The sequence below is a fragment of the Anopheles bellator genome, chromosome 1, assembly GCF_943735745.2.
Source record: "Anopheles bellator chromosome 1, idAnoBellAS_SP24_06.2, whole genome shotgun sequence".
In the NCBI taxonomy this organism is placed as follows: Eukaryota; Metazoa; Arthropoda; class Insecta; order Diptera; family Culicidae; genus Anopheles; species Anopheles bellator.
The window spans coordinates 36,347,726-36,374,431 of NC_071285.1; the positions used below are offsets into that span (position 1 = coordinate 36,347,726).

Genomic DNA, 26,706 nt, shown 5'->3' on the forward strand with positions numbered 1-26,706 from the left:
AGAGCTGCATAGGAATTATTTTGGGGAGTTACGGGACACGGGAATAAGAGAGGAAAATCTTGAAGCGTGTGTGAGGTGAGAGGTGATCCTTCACAAAACACGATAAGTTCACAATTAAACTAAACAATACGTTAATGAGATAAAAAAAACTAAATCTTATTACTAAACTAATCATAATTCTAGAGCAATACTGCAAACACAAAAGAAAAATAAGTTACACAACACTACACAATCACCAAATATAGCAATAATAGGTAAAATTTAACACGGTAAAAATAAATGAAAAATACAATCGCCGAAAAGCAATTAAGTACTTCGATAACACAGCAGATAGAGAGCCCTGCACACTGAATGGTTGAGTGAAATGTCTGCTTATCATGTAAACTTCTTTAGCCGCCCAGAAAGCCGCATTTTATTATATACGTTTGTTATGAAAAATAGTTCTAAATTTGATTTCGTAGATAGACATTTTACTCACCATTCAATGTAAGTTTGACTAGCAAAGTAGGTAAATATATGGAGTGGAAGTGAAAAACAAAAATTAACAAACAACCTACATTTAGACGCGGTTTAAAAAACTTCTTGCGCGAATGGCATATTTTTGATGGCAATTTTATAGCGCAACACAGTATTGAGGACGAAAAAAGCAAGAGAAAAAACAATTGCAGCTAAATATGACCACAGCTAGTCTATTATCGTTTAGCTTAAAAAGATCATTGTTTCCTAAACTTGTTGTTCCTAAACTTGAAGCACCAGCTAGCACCCGGCGGCTTCGACTTCCTCCATTGGACCGATGATGCGATGAATCAACCTGTGATTGACACACACGATCGTTCTTTTTCCTTTTTTCTTTTGAGCGTTTGATTAAAACTTTGCCTGATGCAAAACATTGATTTCAAAACCATCAATTTAAAATTCATTTCAAAAGCATCAACTTAAAGAACCGGGGGAAGCTCATAAAGTCGCGCCACAGGAAATTAGCACTAGGCCGCCGCGAGAGAGCTCGCTCCAATCCTATTTTGTAACTAACCTGATTATTTCATGGCATGTATTGAACATCACAAAAAAACGCCAACTCTCTCGAAGACATTATTAGTGGCGCTACAGTAAACATAGCCTCACAAAGAATAGGAGAGTGCATCGTGTACCACAGAAAAACAAACTACCATCACGGCATCTTCTGTACACCCGCCGCACACTATCACATTTTGCGCGCATTTAGCATCAGAGCATCCCGCATGGAGCAATAAAAATAAATACCCCAAGTGCAAAAAAGGACAACGAGCAGTAGAACCCAACCCTTAAAAAATCAGGCAGCAGCCATCGCAAACCATTGCGGAGGCGTAAAATCCGAAGGAAATGGAGAAAAAACAGTACACCAGTGCACCGGTCATCCCCGCGCACACGGTCCGCGCCACAGCGACCGAGCAACAAGATGAACAAGACCCGGATTGGGCGCGACGTTGCTGCTAGTGGATGGATTATAAAATAAGAAAAGCATGTTTCAAGGGAACAAGAAACGCAGCTCGTAAATGTCACAAAAGAGCATACACCAAGAGAAGGACCCTGGTGTGTTGTCTGTTGTCGCGCCCACGCGCGTAAGTAATACACGCGGCGGGACGGACACACGAAAGCGTCAAGGCAAGTTCAAGACTCATGATTTAGCTCTGCCGATGTAGCACAGGAAGCGGGAGAAGCGATCGCGAGCGGAGGGACACGAATGTGACCTGCGCGATACGTCAAGTATGGCGAAACACAAAATCACCCACACATTTGCAGCCCTAGGCGTCGCACACGATGGCGCGCAGAGCGTACGAAATTCGCGCGTTGCATCTCCATCTCACCACAGCGACGCACAATGCAACTTGCTGTTCAACAACTGCAGCAAACAACCCCTGCCCACCATGGTCGTCTTGAGTGACTTTAGTGAAGGTTATTAACACCGATCATTTATTCTGCGCGCCCTGCCGATGCTTCTCCCCAATTCTTCCCTCACTAACACACTAAGTGCGCCCTCTCTACTTCGTCGTCTTGGTTTTTACCCCGCAGCTCACGTCCATTTGCGTTCCATTTTGGTCAAGGTGGTGTGTCTTTGCAGCCGTTGACAAGACCGACTGCTCACTGGGTGTTCGAAATGGAACACGAGAATGTGATCATAATACACAAAACATGCAAATGGGAACTAAGAGATAACTCTAAAGTACTGCATTTATCTACTTCCAGAGGATGGAGATGAACTATTTTTTAAACATGAACTTTGCCGTATCGAAGGTGGACACTAAGGACAAGCTCCTGTCACATGACAGAGATCCGAAATCAAATTTGGATAGCATACTGCTGTCTGCGTATTTCGTGGGTTTATGAACCTAGAGAGGGTTGGCCGTTTGATTGTTTTTCTGAAAATGTACAATTGATTTTCTCTTGCTTTTCTGCTACCACACTACATTGCGCTCCTCCACTGCTACGCACACTCAACTCGCAGTGACCTAAGCTTCGTCAACAAAGTATCGTTGTTATTAGTTTTTATTATTATGTGCATAGCCTCTTCATGTTGGTTATCAAGAACAACCGCACGGACGGGTGTGTAGATATATAGTTAAATCTATAAAGGGATATTGCTTTTTGTATTTTTCGCTTGTGTTGCATGTGACTATACTTTTTAATAATATTCAATTTTGCAAGTTATAATAATCAGAATTAAAAAAAACAAACAAACAAACTATGAGAGATAGAGAAAGAGATAACAAATTTACATATTTTGGAAAGACATACGATCCATAAAACACTATCCGAGAGAGATTTCTGTTAGAAGTTGACACTTCTCCGCGAAGAGTGTCGTGGTCAAGGGAATGCGCGCGCAATTACCGTATGTTATGTGTAATAAAATAACTCTCAACCGCAAAAAGGGGACAACTACTACGCCTTCAGTTTGCTCGCTAAAGGGGGCCCTATGCATTAACAATCGAGCGCCGCGCGTGTGTAATGAGCTGCGCGCGCGAACGCGCACTCGATGCTTGAGAGGTACACACCACGCCACAAAGAAGCATGATGATTATTGGTTTTGTTTCTTTTTAGAGGGCGAATTATTCGCGAATCATTAAGCGATTTGCATTTCAACCGTCTGCTTATTATCATCTATCTCTCGTCGTTCCAAGCGTATGTGCGGGCGATAGTTGGCGTTTTATGCATCGTAAATCTTGACCAATTTGAAAAAACGGAAAAGCTCGCTTACCTTGTGCGTCTCGATGTTGTCCACCAGCAGCGTCTTGAGCGGCAATAAACGCTTCGTTCTGCTCACGTTCCAACGGCCATTGTGCATACCCTGTTGGAGGTGCATTTTTGTGCAAACGCAGAAACGGTTACGCGACCATTAAAAGTGCCGCAGCAGGATGTGATGTGTTACAATAAACGGTCGTACGTAGCGCCGCGACATCGGATTTCGAAAAAGAGAGAACCATAAAATGTAAGATTAGTTTCCCTTCGTCAGTGCGTATTCAGAGGTTATGGTGTGTGGTGCAACATAAACCCACGTTCGGAGACGCTAAAAAATGAAAATAATCACACTACCTTGACTAGATACATCGCCACCGTGGCTGGGTCCGGGTTGGTCCAATTCGTCCAGCAGCTCTTCATCGTCGAGCGTTAGATCTTCAACATTCTCATCTTGTACGTCGTCATACTCGTTTTTCGGCTCGATCAACAGTTCACCAACAGATGAGGTGGAGGTCTTGTGGCCACCCCCGCCATCTGCTGCCTCTCGGTGGTGATGGCGGGAGGATTTCACCGAAGAAGCACCGTCTCCGTCATGTTCGTTGTCCGTTCCGTCATCGTGCTCGGTTGCAGCATTGCTGGCTGGGCCGCCGCATCGTTCGTCATCGTCGGAAGACTGTGAGGCTGCTGCAGCGGCAGCGGCAGCGGCTGCGGCTGCTGCCTGTTGCTTCTGTAGCTGCAACTTGAGCACCTCGGCGGCCTTTCCTTGTTGAACGGTTTCAGTCTTTTTCATAGCGGCGGCTACAGCCACTGCGGCGGCTGAGAGCATGTTTGCGCTGCTATTGCTGCTCGCGGCTCCGACCGACGACGTAGTTCCAGTGGCTGCGGCGGACGCACCGGAGGCACCGCTGGTGACCGCAGCATTCGTGCCAGACGCCGTGTGAATTGAATGTGATGAGGAATTCGAATGCTGATCATGATTATCTATGGAACAATTGACCGATAAAAATGTTAGAATAAAACCATTCTTTGCACATAATATTTATGAAAATAATAAACATATTTATTTGAAAATTGATTCTGCCAAAAGTTAGTTCTTATCATACATGTTTCCTCACACTTTACACGATCGATAGAGGCAACGACACAAAAGCGCGCGGTAATCAGTCAAACAATGACACTACGTCATCTTATTTTGCTTATTTTCAAAACACTGAAAACGGAATGAGAGGTGATAATAGCATAATCTGAGCACACATAAAAAAAGATAAAGATATCAAGTTGTTGCTCAAGGTCCACACGTCATGAGATATTCGTTGGTGAACACCTTTATAGGCGCTACTCGATCACTTATACTCGCGTCAAACCTTCTGTGGAATTTGCAGCAGTAGAATATCAGCGCAATACAACGAAATAGCGCCCAAAATGCCAACCATCCGGTCTGATAAGCAGTGGAGGGGTTGGTTAAAAGGAAAACCAATGTTCGTGATTCGACAAAAAGCCAATCGAGACCCCAAAAAACGATGAGCCACCAGAGGGCTCCCTAAGACATAAACCACGCTCTATGCTGCGCTTAATAGTGCGAGCGCGCAACTCTATGATGAGCAAAGCCGACAGGGATGAGGAGGAGCATAGGCCATATATTTACCACCCTATCACCTACATAATAGAGAAACACGTTTGATAACGATGATGGATTTTCAATTGAACAAATGCTTCCTCCTCGTCGGAAGAAATTTCTCGCACGTAGCTCAAAAATAAACGAATGCTTCTCGTTTGTTGGTTTTTTTGCGATCGCTCGTTTGATGGGTTTATGGTGAGAGCGTCGTGTGCTCGGATCCCCAGGCGAGGGATCACTGATTAGATAGCGTCACAAAACGACCATTCATTTCGTATGTGGTAGTAAGTTAGGAAAGAAACCCTCCTCAACTTACCTATTAGTACGCTGTTGGTATCGAGTACACTCCTTCTGCGCACTTTTTTACGCTTTCTCGATGTAGGACTAGTAGAGCCTTCCCGCGAACCAGACACATCCGAATCCAGCAATTCCGACTTTAAAGGTCGTTTGTTTTCAATCGTCAGACCTGATGCCTGCAGCACAAGAAAAGCGAAACGTCAATTAGTAAAGCAGAACGGGAGATAGAGAACACGACGGCGGCAAAATAGAACGGCGTTTTGCCACAACTGTACCTTGTTTGCAGGTACGGGTGGCTGTAGCGTTTTCGCCGTGGAACCCTCGTTCTGTTGCTTCTGCTGTTGTTGGTGCAGCCCTCCCGCGGTAGCCGACGAGGAAGCAGAGCTACGATTGTCGGACAGTCCCTTGATCTGCAGGGATTCGGCCGCTTTGAGCAGGGCTGCTAGCTGATCTTGGGAAATGTTCACCTCTCCGCGGTACATGTAGTCCATCATGGCGCGAAGCTCTTGAAATTTCACATCTTTGAGTATGAAGATTGGATGTTTGTCGTACTGTTGTGAGAGTAGGGTCTATTTTTTGAAGAAAAAAAATCAGACAAATATAACGTTATTCAGTGCACCGGGACCAAAGTATGGTTATCGCAGGGCGCTGTAAAAACTCGACTTACCGCAAAGTAGGGACTGCAGGCCGAGAGAACAACTTTGTGTGCCTTCAGGAACTTTCCTTCGGCCGCCAATGTGCAATCGACCAGAGTGCCATTCTCCAGCAGTGTGTCGAACACCGAGATGAGTGTGCTCTGGTGATTGTTCCATCGGAGACAGAACTGCTGATCATCGTCCATGGTGTGGTTCTTGCCTGCCGAGGACTATTTTGTGGTGGTTTTTGTTGTCTTGTTTATTCGTGTCGGTTCTGTAATAGAAAATTATAAAAAAACACATGTTTAAGGTGAATGCCGAATACAGATAAATCAATCGTACAAGTGACGTTTGTTTTTTGGGTACATTTGATTTCTGACCGTTTAAAGCTAGTGTAAATGGAGACTGTGGCTGCGGCCCACAGTTGTGGCTAAACAAATGACATTAGTCATCCTTCAACACCATTGCGGTGGCTTCATTTTCCTTTCCCTAAAACTGATGTAAAGCGAGGCCTGACATAGGCCAGACGCGGAATGGCGACAGAAGCCTACGACGACGATGACGACAAGTCTACACAACTCATATACGGGAGACTTTTGAAAATAATTGGAAACCATCGCGCGTGCGAACGAACTTGACGGCCCACTGCCGCCAGCGGCCCAGGCCATTGCCGCCGCCATTTGTACAGATATTATGCGCGAAGAAACCTCTCTCTCTCTCTATCTCTCTCTCTCGTGACCCCCACGCGGGAAAGGTGGTATTTCCGATCGCCGTTTCCCCTTTCTTTAGCATCTTTTGGTGGTGTGCGTGGCAAGAAAGCTTAAAATATTTACGTGTGACCCACATAAAGGTATTTGATCCGCGACGGAGCAACACCCATCATCATCGTCATCAAGTGACGACGAACACAAATATGGCGCGACACCTTCCTTTTGCCTTCTCCGGAATGGTCCCGGAGCCGCGGCCACCGCCCGCCCGCTCGACGATGACGACGACGACAACAATCACACAATAATCAAAGCCCAACACCATTTGCGATAAACTGCCGGCCCATTCCTACGGTCCAGCCGCACACACATTTAAAGCGAAAAAACAAAAGTTAATAGTGGTGTAACGATCGATGATTGTGACCAACGAATCCGTTTATGAAAAACCAAAAGAAGTACACACAAGGGAATTTGCTTTTCTAACGACGATCATCTGTCAAAACAACGATACTTTGACAGCTCTAGTGTCTGATTCATTGTCAGTCAATTGACATTTTCCTTTACATAAATTCAATATAAAAGCCAGTACAATGAATCGCCATTCTCTAAAGAAATGTAGCTGACCGATCGATTCAACAGAATTTCCAATAAATAAATGAATTCATAAATGTCGCCCCACACAGCACAAGTTTATTGAGAACAGGAAAAGCTTGGGGGTGCTCGATCGACCTCCAATCGCATATCTGAGAGATACTTGAGTCGGAAAACGATTCAACGCCTCGCATATGACCGAGGGGAAACCCCAGTGAAGAAAATGGCGACCCACTTTAATAAAGGGGGAAAAAATCCGAGGCAAACAAGGCACACAGGAGACCGTTTTCCATTCTCAGCGTGTATGCACCGCACGCATACAAACCCACAGCAGTTGCATGGCTGACGATAACACCACACCGGAGACGACTCCTTCGTAACCCATTCGCAGGCTAACACGGCTGTGTGGCTGTTGTTTGTTGCTGTGCTTTGATTCGAGAATGGAAGTGATATGCGTAGCGAACCTCGCCGATCGGCGCCGATGGTGGTGTGTGTCGCGCTGTAGAAGGTTCTTGTGGTTATTCCTTTTTCCCTTTGTTTTCTATAGCACAAAGCAACATAAAAAAGGACACGTGCACCGTCCTCCACAAGGGGTTGCTGTGAAACGGAAACGTTCATCCTACAAATCATATCTCGCGTTCATTGGGTGGTGTCGACCGATCCCTCTCTTTTCGATAATGTTCAAGCGCTCGCACACAACACAAGCAAAATCGACGTCGCTACCGAGCACGTTACAACTTGCAAAGCGCCCAACACCATTCCCCTTTGGTGACAGCGGATGTCAAAAAGCCAATCAACAACGTTCAACGTGTTCTTGGAGTCAGTATCCGTTCTGCTCCTGTTGATGATTTTTGTGAAGATACTTCTTTCGCTGGACACATAGTTTACTCCGCACATAAACAGTGTGCATCCTCGACAATTGACAATCAGCCAAACTCTATTAAACAGACGAATGCAAATAGTGGCCGGCAGTAGACGTCCTGTTGCCTGCTCGATATCTGATTAAAAGGAGAAGAAAATTCTTCCCAAAAGTGATGAAATTCAGTCTTTTAAATGATAGTAGTATTTAATAACAAGAATCCGACAAAACCTGTATGTGGTGACTAACTGCCTGCCTCTCAGGACACTCTTGAGGAAAATTGCGGGTGCTCTAAGGAGAGTTCGAAGCAGCAACGCACGATCTTAGGAAGACTCCCTCTTACTTCCGTACACCTACGAGACACACAGAAAACAACTTGGAAGTCTTTTTGTTGGGGGGTGCTCTCCTCATCCACTGCTTCCGCCCGCTACATACGATTCACTTTAACCCCCTCAAGCTCTCTCTCTCTAACACAGCCCGGCGACAAAGCGAAACCCCCCGCACAGCAAGAGAGATCGATCGCGGCTCAGAAAACGAAGCGAGAGTCCCGCCGATCCCGGAGAAAAAACAATAAATGAAAGGGAAAGAAAGAGAGGGAGGGATCGGTAGAACGAGAGGGCGCGAACAAATGACGCACAGGCAGCTCCTTTGGCTTCGCTCTCTACACCTCTTTTAGTGCTTTCCACATCACCCCACACACATAGCCATCGCACAGCACAGCACAGCGCAGCAAGCAAAAGCTGATTGTTCTCTTGAAAATTTGCTGGCAGACGGAGGGAGCCAAAGGACGGCTCAACATGTGACCGTGTCTCTCTTTTCCACCACCACCACCACCGCACGATCGCCACCCCGTTAGCCAGTCCGCGTTCTGAAACTTCCCCGCCGCTATGGACGGACAGTGTTCGCACACGCATACACTACACACCTCTTCACCTCAGCACAACCCCCTTGCGGCCCATCAACGACATTTCGCAGCGGGCGGCACACACAACACACAGTCAGCACCAACCCTTGCGGTGGCTTTGCAACGCGCGCTAACGACGAGACGACGGGTCTCAGAACACGAAGGACGGGTGGTGTGTAGTAGCCCAAAATAAATTCTCAATGGAGTAAGTGAGAGGCACGAGCGGTTTCTAGACTGTTCCCCCCGACCGTTGGGAGCGCGCATTCTGCCTTTCCATCGTAAAACACAGTCGTCATCGCCGCCAGGCTATAGGCTATAGGCTGCGAGAGAGAACTTTTCCCCGATGTAGATAACAACACGGCTATTCCCACATCTACTAATACTACTACTACCACAGTACACCACCATCCGTCACACTTCATATGCTCGATCTGCTGCCGCTAGTCCGACGCCTAACTCTTCCATGCGGTGGTGGAGATGATAAAGGCGAACAACACAATGGCCGGCACACAAAAATGGGTAATCACCACGCATACACAACAATCGTGAGCTCACGCACTGTTCGTTTTAGGGGTTCATATCAAAGGCGAACTCTTGCAACCAAAAAAACCATCCAAAAATTAATGCCCCCCTTGGAGCACCAGCCACAATCCACGAGAGCGCGATCGATCGACAGGCGACGACCGCAGAAAATGCAACAAAACCGATCATCGATCATTTATTACCTTCCACGTTGAAATCGCATGCGAGCCGCTCGCGGTTGGCTCGTCGGAGTCGGAAAATCAGCTTCCACCGAACTTTTGTGGCACTCCACACACAGAGGGGCAGCAGCGCACTGTCTCTCTTTCGGCGTGGCTTCGTTACTCTCTCGCTCTCCCTTCAAGATGTGCGCCACTTGACGCCGCTCCCGAGCGACCGTTCAGCGCGGAGCCAACAAGCGACACGATTTAATGGCGACCCGATGGCAACTGAGGGCAAGCCACCGAAAACTCCACGGAAAACCCTGCACGGAGCCAACGGGCGCACGCACACCAACAACGGACTGTGCGAGAGCTACTCACACTCCCCGCGGCGGCGAGAGAGAGAGAACGCGAGATAGAGAAAAGAGGAGAGTGACAAATGGCGCGCGCGAAGCACACGCACACACCGCTGTACGTTGAGCTCGCTACCGTTCCCTCCTGCCCTTCCCTCACCAGCCGCCACCGGCGACCGATGCTACGAAAACACAACGCACGCTCTTCTCTGTGTGCGATGCACACGTCGCCCCAGCTCTCGGCTTGCAACGAGAGCTGCTTACTAAATGCTCACCGCGACTCACACGCTGCCACAGGAGGAGCAAATATTCAAGCTCGAGAATATAGTCAATCATGCGAGCAGCAGCCTTCCCCACACACCTCATCCGGCGCGGTATGACGACCTCGACCGCCGGACGCACGCAGAGAGCAGGAGTGTGCTTGATCGCGGGCGTCTCCGAAAAATGTTCGAAGAAAAGCGAATGAAAACTAAAATATGATCCGCAGCAAAAAAAAAAAAGGAAACGGGGAAACGAAAAGGGCGAGAGAGTGTACCGGAAAAAGAAAAGCACACACGGTTGGTTCTCGATCGTCCTCCGTCGGTGGAGCTGGGCTCAAGTTACACGACGAAGAAAAAAGGTGCTGATCGCCCTCTCTCGAGGAGTGTACGGGAAGAGAGCCACAAAAAAAGCGTGCGTTGCGTGCTTTATTGAAGCGACGACTACGGCGGGGGGGAGGGTTACACTCACCACCCCATCCCATCATCTTTTGCACCGTCATTCGCGTCATCCGTTTTCCGTTGTGTGTACGGTGCGCGGCTCACAGACAGGCTGACAAAAGTTTTAACTCGGAACGGACGACAACGACGCGCCGCCAATCGTGCACGGAGAAGCTTCGCAATACACTCGTATACGCCACACTTACAGTGGTGGTGTATGTGTTTGTGTTCAACATGATCTTCTCGCGGAGCGAACGAAAAATACCCTTCGGCCCTTTTCCGGCCGAATACCGCACATCCCGCGCGCTCAGTAGTGTCCGTTTCAAACTTTTTGAGGACACTACACTTTTGTCCCGCGTTGCGCTCTTTCCCCGCAAAAACGCGCGCGTTGGGAAAGGCGTTCGCGTTCACGGGATGTAGTGTCCATTAAAGTAAAAAAGGGAAATTTCGGAAAACTATCGGCACTCGAGAAGGTGCATGATATGCAATATTTTGATCGGGATAAATCGAATGTGGGATGAAGTACCAGCCCGTGTCCAAAAAAAAAACATGTGCTTGCGACAGGGAAAGGAAGCTTTCATCACACGCAACAACAGACATGCTCCCTGGCTCACCAAGTTTCTCGGCTCGAACAGGCGGGCATTTTCTGTGCGAGAAAAATGGCGAGCTGCTGGCGACGTGGGTACGCGTACGTGACCTGAGAGGGGATCTCGTTTTCAACATTGTGAACAATTCCCGTCGTTTCCTGTCGTTTCCTGTCGTTTCCAGAACCGATGGACAGGAAACACGGTACCGAGTGCAGCGACCCGATCCTTTTTGTGCCTCCGTTTTCACATCGCTTTTCCTCACACACGCAACCAGCAGCCGCAACCCCCGGCCCCGGGGAAGTGCGTCACATTTTTGTTGGACGGACATTTTCTTTTCGGAACACGTTCCTTCCACTACTGGAGCCCACTAATACTACTGTGCGCGGATAGCTCCTTTCATTACTACCACACTAGCAACAAGCAAAAAGCCCCTTCGCGTTCGCAGAAGAAAGAGGCGAACGCACTACGAATGAGGTGAAGAGAGAGACAGATCGAAGGGGATCTCGAAGGGTGCTTTACAAAGTGGCCGAGACACTACACAATATAATAAAATCTCTCGAACCCGTGGGGAGGAACGCGCACACCTGGGGTGACACAGAGAGAGAGAGGCAGGCAAGTGAGATAAACGGGGAAAAAAAAAAACAAACAAAAAGCCACAGATTTATTTCTTTTTCCCGTGTGGCGCGCGACTTGGATCAATGTGGTGCGTGGGATGATGTTGAGCGCGATCGCACATTCCTTGCCCTGTGCCTGTGCAAAATTGTCTTTCTAGCGCCTGACTGTCCCCCGGGGGCAAGATGTGGCACAACAACACACCCATATAAAGAAAGTGGTCCTTTTAGAGAGTTCTAAGCCAATAACGGGAGTTGACAGCCACCCACCGGAGCCACAAATGACAACCGGATCAAAGAGCTTCGATATGCCGGATATCTACACGCGATTAGTATGTGTCATCAACTCAACATCCGCATTCTTAAGCCGAGAGTTGTATTTCATGTCCCTGTGACGAGACACACTTCCATCTCGAGCCACTTTGTGAAACCCCCCAAAAAAAGATCAAATGAAGGCAAAAGAAAGTTTTCTCGGCTCGTGGTTTACAACTTTTAAGTATGCAAAAAAGCGAGAAAAAAATGAGACGGATCGCGCTGAGCAGCATCACAAACATTCATTTATCTACCTGCCTGTTGGTGGAGAAAGGAAAATTCTTCCTCCAAAGGCAAAGAGCGACCGACCGACGGACGAACACCGAAAAAGGGAGAAAAGAGAGAACTGGACGAAGAAGCGAAACACGAAATCTCGAGATGCTTTTCGTGGAAAGACGACGGTGATGGAAAACAACCGACGACGAAAGACGAAAACGGATGGCGGTGATGATGATGCTATTCCGCTGTGTAGTAGACGACCCACAAAGGCACGGGATGGATGATTGGGTGGCAGACAAAACGAAGAAACCAACAAAAACATACGAGAAACCAACAAATTAAAAGACTCCACACGCACACATACAGAATGTCATCGCGGTGACAGGGATCAACCCCACCACCGCCGCACCACACCACGGCAACAGAGCACACGAAAATCCTTTCCTCTCTTCCTTTATCTCGGTCTCTCTCTCCCTTTGTCGCCACAGACGAATGGAAAAGAAATGCGAAATTCGAGACGCAACAACGACGCCGCCGCTCTCCACCATTCGGTGGATTGGCTAGGGGGCAAGGGGGCAACCTCAGCAGCATCCTCTTCGCAATCGGCCACTCAACAAAAAAAAAAGGTAACCGACGACGAAGACGACGATCTTCGGAGCCTGCCTGGAAAAGAGGAAGTCGTCCGGGGCCATGGTTGGGAACGGGCGAGAGAAATGGAAAACATTAACCGAAGGGTCCCTCCACGCACACAGCCACACAAACAATCGGCAGCCGAAAGCTGAAAGCAGCAATCAACGAAAAGCTGCAAAGGAGATGAAAAAACATCCCGACGACTGGCCAACTTGATCGTCGCAAGGAAAGCGAAAAAGAAACGGCAGAAAGGCGAAGAAAAAGAGTGGAAGAAATGGAAATCGGAAGGCAGCTGTGGCGGCGATGGGACGCGATAAACAGGAACACCGCACAGACAACACACGAAAGGTGCGCCAAACGAAGAAAGGCCAGGCAAAAAAGTGTTTCACAGTGAAGTCACCAGAAAGCACAAAACGCGACCTCCCAAACTCGGGGCGACGACAACGGCCTGCCAGGTCAAAAGCATCGGGGGGTGGCTGGCCACTACTCCACACCCCTTAAGGTGACAGCAGAGCTACCAGCGCGGCCACACAAATTTGGGCATGAAACTCAAAAGCGACCGAAGCGAGGCAACATAATAATGCAAAGTTTTTTGTTGTGCTTTTTATTTAAAGGTGCTGGCTGGCCCGGTTGGGGCTGTGTGTGGGTTGATCTGCTCCCTTCAGACGAGGGACAGAGAGAGAGATCGATCGATCGGTGCGCGCCTGCCTCCCCCGCCGCTAGGAGTTACCGTGGGGCGGTGTAGTTTGTGGTTTCGGCGGCTTCCACCGAAATTCCTTGCACGAAAAATGATTTATCTTTCCCTTGTCGCCCAACCCTTTGCCAATCCAGCGGGCTAAGAGAAGCCCGCTAAGAGATCATTCGCCTTTGGGGCATGATTCCTTACCACAGCCAGCCTTCTCCCGTCGTCTTTGGAGCCACCACACACGACGGTGGAAGGTTTTGGCAACTGTCCGCAATCGCCGCCGGGCGCTAGGGTGGCTACTAAAGAAGTTGTCGCCCAAAGAAGGGAGCACCAATTGGCGGTGTGTGGTAAAAGAGAAAACACCTCACCCAAGCACACAACCCGCCAATCCCGGGGGGAACCGGGGATTGTTTCGCGTATTTCATTTATGATTTTTGTCCATTTTCACCACCCGCACCGCGGAGTGTGAGGCCTTGTAACGTGAATGAGGCACACTCCGAATACGGGGACGGATTTCGCAAAACAAAGATCGTAGTCGCAAAAAGGATGCGCCGTCCAAAAAAGGGTGATAATTGGTGGAAAAGCGATGAGCGCGTGGCCGCCACCTTCCTAGCATTGCTTTCGAGCATCATCAAGTGGTGAGCGTTGGTGACGCAAAAACATTACACGGCGGCGTTCCTGATGAAGGGGGAAAGTGTCGTCTTGCGACGGAAATAATAAAACAACAAACAACAACAGATCGTCACAAGTCCATTTCTGCTGCGCATAAAATCCTCATCCTTCTCCAACACAACGCAACACAACCAACCAATCCATCATCCGGACGAGATCTCGCCACTGGTGGTGGTGTGTACGGGTACCGCGGGGCACCCCTCTGCCTGCCTGCCTGCCTCCATGACCCTGTTCCCTTTCGGTGCTTTGAGGGTAATTTCCTGCGAAACGCTTTTGGGACACACTCCCGCCATGGCACGTTCGCCCCGTCGTGCAGCACATTTTCTCCTGCGCATGAGCATCGCGCGGCGGTGGCGGCGGCACCCCAATCGGTCGGTCGTGTGATGGTAGTGTGCGTGCAGATCCTCCTTCCAACACAAACGCCCAGCGAACGAGCACACCAGACCGGGGACCAGCGGAGAGCCGCCAGATGTTGGCTTCGCGAAATGGAAAGCTTCCCCCGAAAACCGACCTTTGGCTTTTCACCGACCATTTTCCGATACACCACCCCTCTTGCTGCTATTAAGTACTGCGTCAATTCGCCGTAACCCTCTCTGTGCCAACATCGTGATCGGTTCCCGGAGTTTTCCTAAAAGAAACAAATGACGGCCGCTCGACGACGCCAATTCAGTAGTGTCCCTTCTAGCTGCACAGGAGACAGAGGGCCGCGCCACGCGGCGAACAACAAAATGGTCGTCGTCTCGAGGCTGGCGCAACCAACATTGAGGAGGAAAACCCCCTAACATCGAGGGGTTCCGGTGGTGGTTTGGTTGTGTGCGCCGCCCATGGGGGGTTCGCGATCTCGAGTATGCTGGGGTGAAACCGACACACACCCACACAGACAGCCATCCAAGCAACAGAGGCGTTCGCCATATAGATCCACACCATTGCCACAGCCGCGGAGAGAGCTCGAGGGTGATCCCCATCGGTGATTCAACATGCGCAGCACACCCGGCACGCGGCACAACTACCTGCAACGGGAGAGGGATAATACACACGCATACCAAGCACACCGGTGTGGACACACAGACACTATGGAAGAGGAGGGTCCTGCGCCACATCGCACACACAGCCAGAAAAAGGAGCGCACACGGGGTAACGCTCGAAAAGATCCACAGGATCCTCGTCCTTCCCGTTTACCAGTTTTCCTCCTGTTCCAGTGTGTGCGGCGCACACAACCACAGGCACCGCTGAGTAGCGTTTGGCAACTGCGCCGTGACCGGGAGAACTAGGGGAGGAAAGTGATATTATGTCCCCCTTGCAGCAATCCGTGGTGTTCACAGCAACGTCGACGAGCGAAAAGGATATTTTCTGCCAGCCCATCGCGACGTGAGAAAAGGTACAGTACTGGCAAAGAGCGTTGCTGTTCATGCTTTTCTCTACCCCAAGCGGCCCGCCGCAACATCAAATCCCCTCTCGCAGCACGTGGCTCTTCTGGTGGCCCTGGGGTGGTGTGCTAATACTACCACCCGACCCGACCGACCCGACCCGACCAGCGATAGATCCCTTCTGGCGATGTGCGCGCGAGAGGGAGAAGGATCAATCGTTTTGTCGCGGCGCGTATCTTTGCGCGATCGGAGATTTCCTCGGTGGGAAAGCCGAACAGAGCTGGTGGAAATGTGGCATGAACTTCTCCTTCCCATCGGCCCATGCATTGCTATTGCTGTTGCTGTTTCAATATCGATCGAAGAGAGAAATGTTCCGCGAGAATCCCGCAAAGCTAGGATCGGGACGGTTTGCTACTGTGCGGATTCCCCGCATCTGGGGATCCTTAGATTCATTGGAGTGGACTTTTGTATTTTCTTCAAATGTTATATCCTTTTTGGTCCTCTGTCTAGCTCCACTTATTGCCGGGCTTTCATCAACATTATGCTGCGTGTGCTCATTTCCTTTGAAGCTAGAGATTTGGCTTCGCTGTTTGAAAAAATGCGTAGTTAGCATTTTTAACATTATCCTTGATGTGCTCGGCCAGAAGCAGCCTATGGTATCTGCGGAGTGCGTACAAACATACACATAGAAGCACCGCACACCAAACCGGTTCACTAGCGAGCAATCAGCTCCAGGAACAGATTGCGGCTTTCGCTGTGCTGGTGGTGATCCCTAGAGGGAAGTGTCCTTTCTGTAGAGGAGGAGGCCCACATCCGGACAGAGGAGAAGGGTCTTACGGGACACGAAAGTATTGCGCTGTTCATTTTACAGTTCCAATCAACAAGGGCGATCGTCTTGTTGTATCCAACGAACTCAACACACACACCAAACCATCCAAAGGTAGACCCTTTTTGGGGTACACTCACACAAACACCCGCCCGAGAAGGTTTATAACCGGCGTTGCCGTCGTTCAAGGTAACAGAAAATCGTGTGCCACCCCTAAATGGCCCAAATGTAAAAGAAAAAAACCGAAACGCTGCAAACCAGCGACAGGATCTTGCTCGGTTCGAGGGGGAAAACGAACGCTGAAAATGTGCACCCCAAAAAGCCCAACGGACCCAGGGAACGAACGGAAGAGCATCATCGCTTCAGAATGGAATCAGGAAAATGGGCACAGAACGAGCGAGCGAGCGAGAGACAAGAGGGCAAAAGAAAGAAGAGCCAAGGCCAAGGGAACCGACGACCGATGTTTCCTCCCCGTGTGGCCACCGCCGGCGGGCGGACACAGGAAAACGGTGGTGGTATATGGTGATGGCCGTCCATTTTTGGGTGCTTTGTTTCGCGCTGCGTTTCGTGTCCTATCCGATCTTCGTTGGTTCCTCTTTCTACTACCCCTGGGCACGGGCACGGCGATGGCGGCGGCGGCGCTGAACCCCACAATAAATCCCTCGGCTGCACACGTTTAGTGTGTCCCAGTCGTCGTCGCTACCTTCGGCTTTACCCATCGATAACAACATCCCCCGTGCGGTGCCAACAACCCCTAAAAAGGGACGCGCTGCTGCCGGTCCCGGTCGGTAACAACCTTAACAGCATCCCGGGGTTTACCCGGAGGAGAGCTTCAGACAACCCCGAACCACACACACTCACGCACCACAACCGAGCAGACGGCGACGCCGACGCCACCAAGCACCCGCGTCCGTGGGCCCCTCGCGCGTCCTTTAAACATACTCCTGGCGTTCTATCCACAACCTTTCTCTCGGGGCCTACCCCGTCCGGACCTTCGCAACTTGATTTTACTTTTTCAATCACCGCACACAAGGGTGCTGGGCTGTGCTGGGCTGGGCTGGCTGGCTGGTTGCTGCTCCAAGCCGGGTGTGGCCGTACATTCATCCCTCCATCGACCCACACCCCTAAAAAGGAACCCCGCCAGTCAAACAACGGCCGCCGCGTCGACCGCGATCCAAGTAGAACACCTCTCGTTCTGGCGCGGGCTGGTTGCGCCGAGCCCGGTACGAGCATCGAGCGGATGTCCCTTCTTCACGCTTCACACAACGCACACCCCGCCGGGTGGGTACGCCAGAGGATGCATATGCGTTGCCGCGCGCCACACAACAATAGCGAACAGATGGCCAGGTTTTCCACGCGCAGCGCGCCACCGTCCGGTATCCCTTTTTTCCACCGAAGAGGATCAAAAACATAAGGGGGACCCATGGTGGTGGTGATGATGGTGGCCAACTTGCGTGCGGGCGCCCATGCAAAAAAAAACGGAGTAAAGAAAATGCATGAAGCATATTATTCACGGAGCACACGAATCGTGGCAGCTGCGCCGCTGGGTCCCCGGTAGTTAGGGAGACCACCGCACGGCGTAGCGCGCCGCCGCCGCCGTATGGATGCATTTTCAACAACGTAGCAAGCAGTTCCCCCCTCGGTGGACACACAGAGGGCTACGATCCAGCCGGGGGTTCCTCGCTTGGTGCGCACAAATAAGGTTCTCCCTTAGGCGCTGGCGTTCTCTCTCCCGGTGGGGTCCACATCACCAGTATTTTCCACTCCTAGCTTCCTTTCCCCTGCTGTCGATTGAATGGCTGTTTTCGGGGTTCTTGGCGCCCCTTTAGAAGAGGGACACTAAAACGGAATACTACTGTGGGCTAAAATGGAACGGGAAACAGTTTTAATTATCGTGGTGTGGTGGCCACGAATAAATTCCCTGTAAATGGCCAAACTACTGTCAACAAAGTATACTATATGGGTGTTCTACGTCATTTGCGTAATGTTACGCGTAAAAAAGATCGGATTTGTGAAGAGACAATTTTTGTTTCATCTTCCTCGTGATGTTTCTGCATCACATTTCTGAGATCAGTTCGTGATGTGACTTCTGGTTGCTCGCTAATCGCAAGGGGCCGCGCTCTATGAACACCTTTTACAGTCAATAGTTGAGATAGGAGCCTAAAAGGAAAGCCTAAATCCTAGAGATTATATTAGAGATTGAAGTTGATGACAGAGAATTAGAACAATGATTTTTCGAGTTATGAGCAAATGCCCGATATTTTTTGGTCGGCCCATGGGCTACAAATTAGATGCCAACATACCAAAGATGAAGACACTCGAAAAGTGTTAACGCTCTGTTTGAACGGGAATGCCAAACATTGTCACATTTGAAGCATAATCGCATTTTTCTTTCGGTCCACTTAGTGCCTGCCGTTCCTCACCGGGAAAACGGGTTATCTGATTTTATTTTTCACTGTGTTTGTGGAATATATTAGTTCTACATTTTCGACACACATCGTCGAAGGTGAACCGAACACACCATACCAAGTGAATTGAAGGTAAATTATGTAAAAAAAAGGTCAATTGTACAAAGCGCGACGAAGGCCATTCTCCGGGGCGGTAGGGAGGGCTCAGTTATGATGCACAGCGCGCGCGCTAAGCCACGCTAATAACAACGCAATGTGCGCTACACACTAGAAAATGCTTCACGCTTAACGAACTGATATGCGTAGTTAACGCGTGAGCACCAGCAGGAAAAAATGTGTCATTAGCATTCGCTGCCACCACACAGCAAAGCAACAACAACGAACGGTGCGCGGTGCTGCTCGTGTGGTACGTGGCACGAAGCACACACACACAGCAAAGAAGAAGCTGTGGCGTTTTTCCTGGAAGGTTTTCAAGGGAGTCTATCTCCTAAAACCTCGACCTCGGGTTGGAGATGCTGCAAAACTCCGACACACAACAAATACATAATCACCTTTTGCCACACACATACACGGGGGCCACACCGTTTCATAGGCGAACATCAACATAATATGCCTGGCGAAGGTCACCCATGGGCTGTGAGACGGAGACCCCGACCACTAACCAACAACTAACCATTTAGCCTTAGCCCTGAGACACACTGCTTAGAGACATGTGTGGCTCTCGTTCAACATGCCTCCAATTAGCCTGTTTATGACGCCCTGCTCGAAGCGGAGTCTGGGCGGGCGCGGGTACAAAACAAGACAACTCTATGATAAATGTACTCGGGCCCGGCACAGAGCACTCCATCTCCGTCGCAACCGCCGCCGAACGGCACAGCGAGGGGAAAATAGTGTGTTGAGAGTATCTGTCGGCGCCGTGTACTCAGAGAGAAGTGTAACTTCCTCTAAAGGAGTGTACCTTCCCACATATGCCGTGTTTGTCATCGTCGTTCGTTCGTTCAATTTTCCATACATCGATTGATACCACCACATTGGCTCATAGGCTCCGTGTCGTGGGTCTGAAAGGGTATATTGGGTTCATTAAATCATGTTTGACATTTGAGGCATATTTTTACATGCCCAATTAAACACACACAGACCGACACAATGAGTTTGGGAAGGGTTCTTCTCTTCCGCAAAAAACAAGGCACCTTTTCTTTTCCACTCAAAAGTACAACAACACACGTGTTGGAAAAAGATCTATGCGATCGACGAGGTTGAGGTGTAGGAGGTGAAGGGCGCCACCGCGCGGACAAGTGACTGGTCTGGGCTGCTGCTGTGCGATAGAGAGAGTGAGATCATGTAAAATAATCATAAATATAACATGCAAACAACAACTATACATCTCAAGGTCAACCTCCTTGGACGCTTCTCAACCAACGCCGCGAGCGACAACGGCGACGGAGAGCGAAGCTTGGAAGTGACGCGCCAAGTTCTATGTTTGAATGTATGTTAGTAGGCAGGCAGGCTGGCCAGGGCTGGCCACGAGTGAGAGAGAGAGGGAGCACGGTCGGTGGCGGCGTGTGCAAATATCACGTCCAATGCCGGATGACGCGCCCGGGAAAGGGAAATGAATGTTGCGCGGAAAGTAGCCGCCAGACACCGACCAACACACACCCCAACGAGACCGCGCGTTGCGCGGATGCTGATGGTGGAAAGCGGGGCCGGGAGGGATTTCTGATTAGTTAGTTGAATTAGGAATTGACCGAGGCGGGGCGCCCTGCCGACGGATGCAGTGTAGTCTCTGCACCCCACAGCGACGACAACGATTAATGTGACAACCACCACCGACGAACCGAACACATACACCGAGAAACGCGCAGCCAGAACTCAAAAACTCTTGCCCACTATATTTCTGGTGCCTTGCAACTACGCGGAGATTAATGTTACACTGCGCTGCCAATACGACGACGACGACGACGGAAACAGGTATTCTTCGTGCGCACGGAAAGACCCTGAAAACATGACATATCAAGCCAGGGGGGATGGGGGGAGCTAACCTCCGCCCGCCATTGAAAACTCTTTGTGCGTGGTGTGGCCTGCGCTTTGCACAGTAACGATCACCACCACCACACATCACGAGATGCATAAAACTGATGTGGATTTTTGGGAAGCAAAAAAAAATGGCGCGCATACTAACCCTTGTATCGCAAGACCTACACCATCATTAGGCGCGCGATTATTCGCTGACATTGGAACGCGAGCGGGCACGCGAAAACTAACTTCAACCGCATATATAGGGCTCGCCGCAGAGTTATGAGCAGAGGCGCTACTAAACGGCAGCACACACGTCAGAGAGCGAGGGTCGAAAGTAATAATGTAGACCCCCCTCAACGGAGCCAGGCGGCAGTTGGCGACACAGAAGGGAGGGAGCGAGCGAGAGATCCCGTGTGCTTCATTAATTGGTAAATCCAATATTTGCTGCCTTCAGGCACGCAGCACGAGCTAGCACGGCAGAGATTGTTTCCCTAAGGTCGGGGGCACAGCATAAGCATAGCGCGTCAATGCTAATGGCTTATGCAAATTCCACACAGACCCCGCCGCGCCGCATTTCTTTCCGATTTCTTTTCGACGGCACATTCTACCTGCACGCGCCACCCGTTTTCTGGGACACGGAATTGAGGTTTCTCCAAAAAGGCTCTATCGTCTGGAAAATTTGCACCTAAAGTTAGTAGTGAGCTTTCAGATGAGCTTCAAAGAAGTTATGCTGCTGTCCCAACTTTTAACAACTATTTTCTCTTAGGAAAAGGAAATCGAAACACGCGCAAAGGACAAATTTGGAAGTGGCTAGTAGAGGAGCACATGGCGACCGTTATCGTCGGGGGGAAATTCGAAGAAATTTAAGTCGGCCCGGGGGGAGTGCTTTTCCTTTCTGCTATTTCCAGAAGCATCATAATTTGGTCGCACGGCGAACGGTGTTGGAACGGAAGACGGCCGTGGCCACAGCTCGTGCAGCATGTGCGTAGTAGCACCGCGGCACGATCGGTTGGCGTGCGCGCGCGCCTCATGATTTTCTACCCACCGCGGGGGGGCTAAGGCTGCGGCCAGCGCGCGCAGTAGTGTGAGTGTGGAAAGCACTTATGGGCTCAGTGTGTGTGCGTGCGTAGTGCTGCGTTCGAAAAATATTCGAGAAGGAAACTCAGTCATCCATTAAATGTGCGCGGCCTACTTAAGGAAGGTGCTTTTTCAGTTAATGCGCGCCTTCGCCGATGGCGGCGCTTCCTCTCTCTCTCCCCACGGGGCGGAGGGACGAGAGCCACCACACGCCACACATCTCTCGGATCGCGCGCCCGTCTCTAAAATACTATGTTTTTTACCCTCACGACAAAATGTAGTCGACGCGAAGGAGAGCACGCGCGAGCGCGCGCAGCTGCACTACCTCCTCCTTTGTGGCTGGTGGGTTCCGCTGCCAACCCTTCTTTTCCTGCTCTAGTGGCCACCCGGTTACAGCTTGCGGACTGCGCGGCGCGAGAGTGAGATAGTCTCGCTCGACCCTTCCTGCTACTACCTGCGCCACACGATCCCTTTCCCTGGGGCACCCATACACAGAGGCATGTTTATGCATACATATCAGGCACGGGCGTATGAGAGGCACACAACATTATTAACATACATGTGCGCACAAAGGTAGTGAACGGCTGCGACGGACGACGTCGTTCTGCCATTTATGTTCCTTCCGTCTTTCCGTGACCGCCCACCCCGCGGCGCACCGTGAGGCTTCGCCAGTAACCTCCACCACCCCGACCCACTACTGTGGCCGCACACATCTACACAAAAAGCGATGCGAATTCCATTGCGACATACACGCCCCGCACGCCTCGCGATCACGCGGCTCAGCATAGACACAGGCTGTGGCGCGTCGGATCTGAGTGTACGTCGTCGTCAACCCACGCGCGTTGTATGTAGGTGGAAGAAGAACACACCCGAAACCCGCACAGCAGCCCGCCGCGCTACGGCAGGAGAAGGACTTGGCGAGGCGTAGTGTTTTAATATCGCCGTGAATCCATACACACATCCATCGGGCGCACCGCCCTTGCTCGTCATTGCACGACGCTCGTGGGCCAAGTTTTAGTCAACCCCTTTCCTCACACACAACATCGTCGCGGTGTGCGCAGCAAGCCTCCAGCCGCAAACCCCACGGGCAGAAAAACGGAGCGGGGAGCGTAGCATAGCGGGAACCCCTTTAAGCGGGTTTGTTTTTTTTCGGTTCGCTCGACTCCGAAAAAACCCTCGGGGCGGCAACGACCACGGTATGCTGTGCGCGCGCGCTCGTACCGACTATGGAAGAGGATGACATCATCGACCAGCCAGCCATCCATCCTTCCATCGGATCCCCGGGGGCCCAAAGCATATTGCGAGGCCCACGGGTCGAACTTGATGATCCGCCTCCTCTCCGAAGAAAGTGATTTATCTCCATCGATGGGGTACGCGGACGGCAGAGACCAACCGCACACTCTAGAGACCCATCATCATCATCATCATGAACGTCAGGCGCAACACAAACTACTTTTTTGCTGTAACGCCTCGGTGAGCGGCCTTCTGTGCTGCCGCTGGACATTGGAGCGCGTGCGATCGTGTCGAGGATGGAGTCTTCTTTTCTAAAAAAAGAATATTCTGTGAATCGAAAGAAAACCCTCCGAAACCCGAGAAGAAAATGGTATACCACCAGCATCACCACCACCGTCCGACGTGGCCTCCTTCCTGCGGTGGGGAAAAATTCCCATTTTGGGCTGACCCCGACCGGCGACTCTCTTTGGGTTTGTCCGCACTCTCTCTCTCTCACTCTCTCCCGACAGAAAGGAACAAGCGCGTTCGAGTTTTCAGTCCCCGTGTGGCTACTAGAGATCTCTACCGTCGTGTTTCCCGCATGAAGCCTCAACCCTGCTTTCTGTCTCGCTCTGACCGATAAACCCTCGCTTTCGTTGAGCTATTCGCAGAATCTAACGATCCTCGAACACACTGACCGGTGGCGGCAGCGGCCGTGGTGGTGTAAGCAGGCCGATGATACTCTGTTCAAGGGCTGCGGATGCTAAGTGGATAGGAGAAGCCTTCGAACGATGTTGTCCCCACCGTGATGAGAGTGTGTGCGGGTCGAGCATGCGCACAACGCGCCTGACAGGGGTCTCTCCGCATATCGCTCGATGTGTAGGACCGGGGCCACAGCGCCGAGGCGTGGGTTATCTATTTTCTGATCGTTCGTCGTTCCAAAAAATAATGCTCTTCCAGGCACAGTACACAACCGCAGCCGCGCTCTAATCCGGACAGGGCACGCGCGCCGCGCACACCTCACGCATACACTCCCCGGTGACAGTAGTGTGCGTTTAACAGGCGCATCGAGCTTTTCTTTGTGTAGAAAAGAAAAATGATCCTTGATTTGCCACTTTTGTCGACCGGATGTACTCCTCTCTCCCTCTCTTCACTGTAGTCTCCTACTCTACGCCCTGCCGATAAGCGTCATCATCGATCGTACTGTAACGTGGTTGGAATTTCAAGCCGCGTAGCAGAAGCAAAAAGGGTTTTACATTTCACTTAAACCAATTGATGGTGGATAAAGTAAAAATATGGCGATTGACATTTGGCGAATTTTGGCGTCATTGTATGCAACAAGTTGATTTGAAAATATGCCTTAGGAAATTCAATTAGTTTTTGTTTTGGTTGAGATTTGATCGTTGAATTATGTTACAGGTTCTACACGCGCAGCATCAGATATCTATGCAATGTTTCATGTTAAGCCCAGCCCATTCCAAAAGCACACCTCGCGAGCAATTTAGAACAAATCGACATAGTGGTGCTTGAGAGACGAAGACCAACGACGAAGGCAACGGCGCACGGCGAACGTATACTCTGTGTGCGCGCGCGTTCGCCATGTATTCCTTTTGTTAGTATTCTCCGCTTTTATTGCATCTCACACTACGGCGCTGTAAACCTTTGAGCCATTATCGTCGGGCCAGCATACAGGCTCTTGCCGCACGAAGGAGACAGGAGCGGGCGGCCGGGGCACACAGCACCGCGCACACAATCCCGATCATCAACATTTATTATGCCGCACTTAGTAATTCTATCCTCTCGCTTCACGCAGCCTACTATGAAAAAATGATCCCCGTTGCCCACACTCGGGGAAACCTTTTCCAAATGTGCTACTCACTGGGCACCCATACATCGAACCGTGGCTCTCGGTGGCTAGTGGAACCCACACACGTCGTACAGGCGGCGACGGCGGCGGTGAAGTTTTGCGGCCAACAGAAATAAAATCAGCATTACGCACGCATACACACGCGACCGCTTCCATTTGTCACTCGCTGTCTCTTTCTACCGTCCGAAAAGCCCAACCCCATCATATTACAAATCCTGTGGCAGCAGTAGCAGACTACGCATACATCGGCACATCTTACGCGCTCAACACGCGCCGCTACCTCGGCGACGTCGCCGCCGAGCCGTCGTGATGGCTGATTTTCCGAAAATGAACAAAGCCAGCATAATACAAAATGGCGGACGGACGGGGCACTTGTTTTCCAGCTTCGTTTTCTACGCAACCGAAACAATCGTTCTGACGACGACTACGCGTTTCCTCCGATGGCTAAAATGGTTTCAAAAACGTTCTAACGTCACACAACGTCACGGAAAACGTGAAAAATCGGAATTTCCGAATCGTTACCCGCTGTGCTCGGGCTCCACTGAGTAGCGCCCCGCTCCGAGTGTTCTAACCTAGCAGAGGCGCAAAATATCGACCAACGAAAATACCGGATGGAGGAGCACGGGGCTTTGATTAAATCAACAACCCTTTCTATGCTCGCAGCAGGGGGCCTATGATGCGGGCTACAGCAAAATTGCGCCGTACCATATTCCGCACCGATGACACATTAACCAACGCATAGCCCAGGGAAAAGATGTGCGTTGTGCAGAGAATCCGGCATTATCATCCGGTCTGGCTGAACTTTTTGCACTGCCACTTTTGGGGACTGAACGGACACGGATCCTACCGCGCGAACCGTTTCTCATTTACGAACCAACTCGGCGCACAACGGATTGCAGTGACGCTTTCCGGCCAAAATGTCCAGTTCCTTCTTAACCACAGCCAGCCATTTTCCTCATCGCCACACACCGCACTGTTTCGGGCGAGACACACGACCCCTTTCACGATTAACCGGCAGGCAATAAGACGAATCGCTTACGAACGCTAATAAAGTGCACAAAACGCTTACCTTAAATAGCACAGTCTTCATTTAATATCACAAAGTTTAATACTACACACTCTGCAGAACTGTATTTTTTCTCAACGATTTCACAATGGCGTCCAGTTTGTTCTCCTTCCCAACTCACTTTGATTCGTGAGCGACGATCGTCACCCCGAGCGGGTCCGCTCTGCAACGAGTGGATCGCCCACCAACACCAGCGTGCGCCGAGCGTGTACGGACAGGGGCACCTCGCACTGACACTACCGCAAAGCGACTACGGACGCTGGAAAGCATGAGAGTGTATTGGAATAGGCATGAATGACAGCAGGGCCGCTTTCCAACCTGCCTAATTTTGGCAACCGCACCGAAAAACCGTTCACTTCGTATATTATGTTTAGCCTGCGTCCTGCAGGATCCAAAAATTACGTTATTTTTCTCGGGCGTTCGCTCCGTTGCGAAAAATACTCACCCTGTCCACTGTCAAATCGTAAACATCGCCGCTAGGCGATGTTTTATGATTTCACGGGATGAGATATAAAGTCAGGAAAGGGCTTTTTTCCGCTACAGAACAACGGAGCGAATGGCCGAGAAACATAAAATAATTTTTTGTTCCCGCAGACGTA

At 50.4% G+C, this 26,706-nt stretch overlaps 1 protein-coding gene across 3 annotated transcripts in view; it reads right to left on the minus strand.

The window, feature by feature from the left end:
• Positions 1–26,222, minus strand: part of LOC131210635 (longitudinals lacking protein, isoforms F/I/K/T-like) — a 50,242-nt gene extending 24,020 nt beyond the window's left edge. For 2 of the 3 annotated variants that reach the window (XM_058203930.1, XM_058203914.1), the window contains exons 1-6: positions 26,111–26,222; positions 5,793–6,034; positions 5,401–5,694; positions 5,145–5,301; positions 3,568–4,194; positions 3,233–3,322 (exon numbers count right to left, since the gene is read on the minus strand). In XM_058203930.1, coding sequence (XP_058059913.1) covers positions 3,233–3,322; positions 3,568–4,194; positions 5,145–5,301; positions 5,401–5,694; positions 5,793–5,966 — 1,342 coding nt within the window. In that variant the 5' untranslated portion in view covers positions 5,967–6,034; positions 26,111–26,222. Of the gene's footprint in view, positions 1–3,232; positions 3,323–3,567; positions 4,195–5,144; positions 5,302–5,400; positions 5,695–5,792; positions 6,035–9,546; positions 9,767–26,110 lie in introns of those variants that run through there. The other variant, XM_058203922.1, reaches the window with a different exon arrangement.
• Between the last annotated feature and the right edge of the window lie 484 nt (positions 26,223–26,706).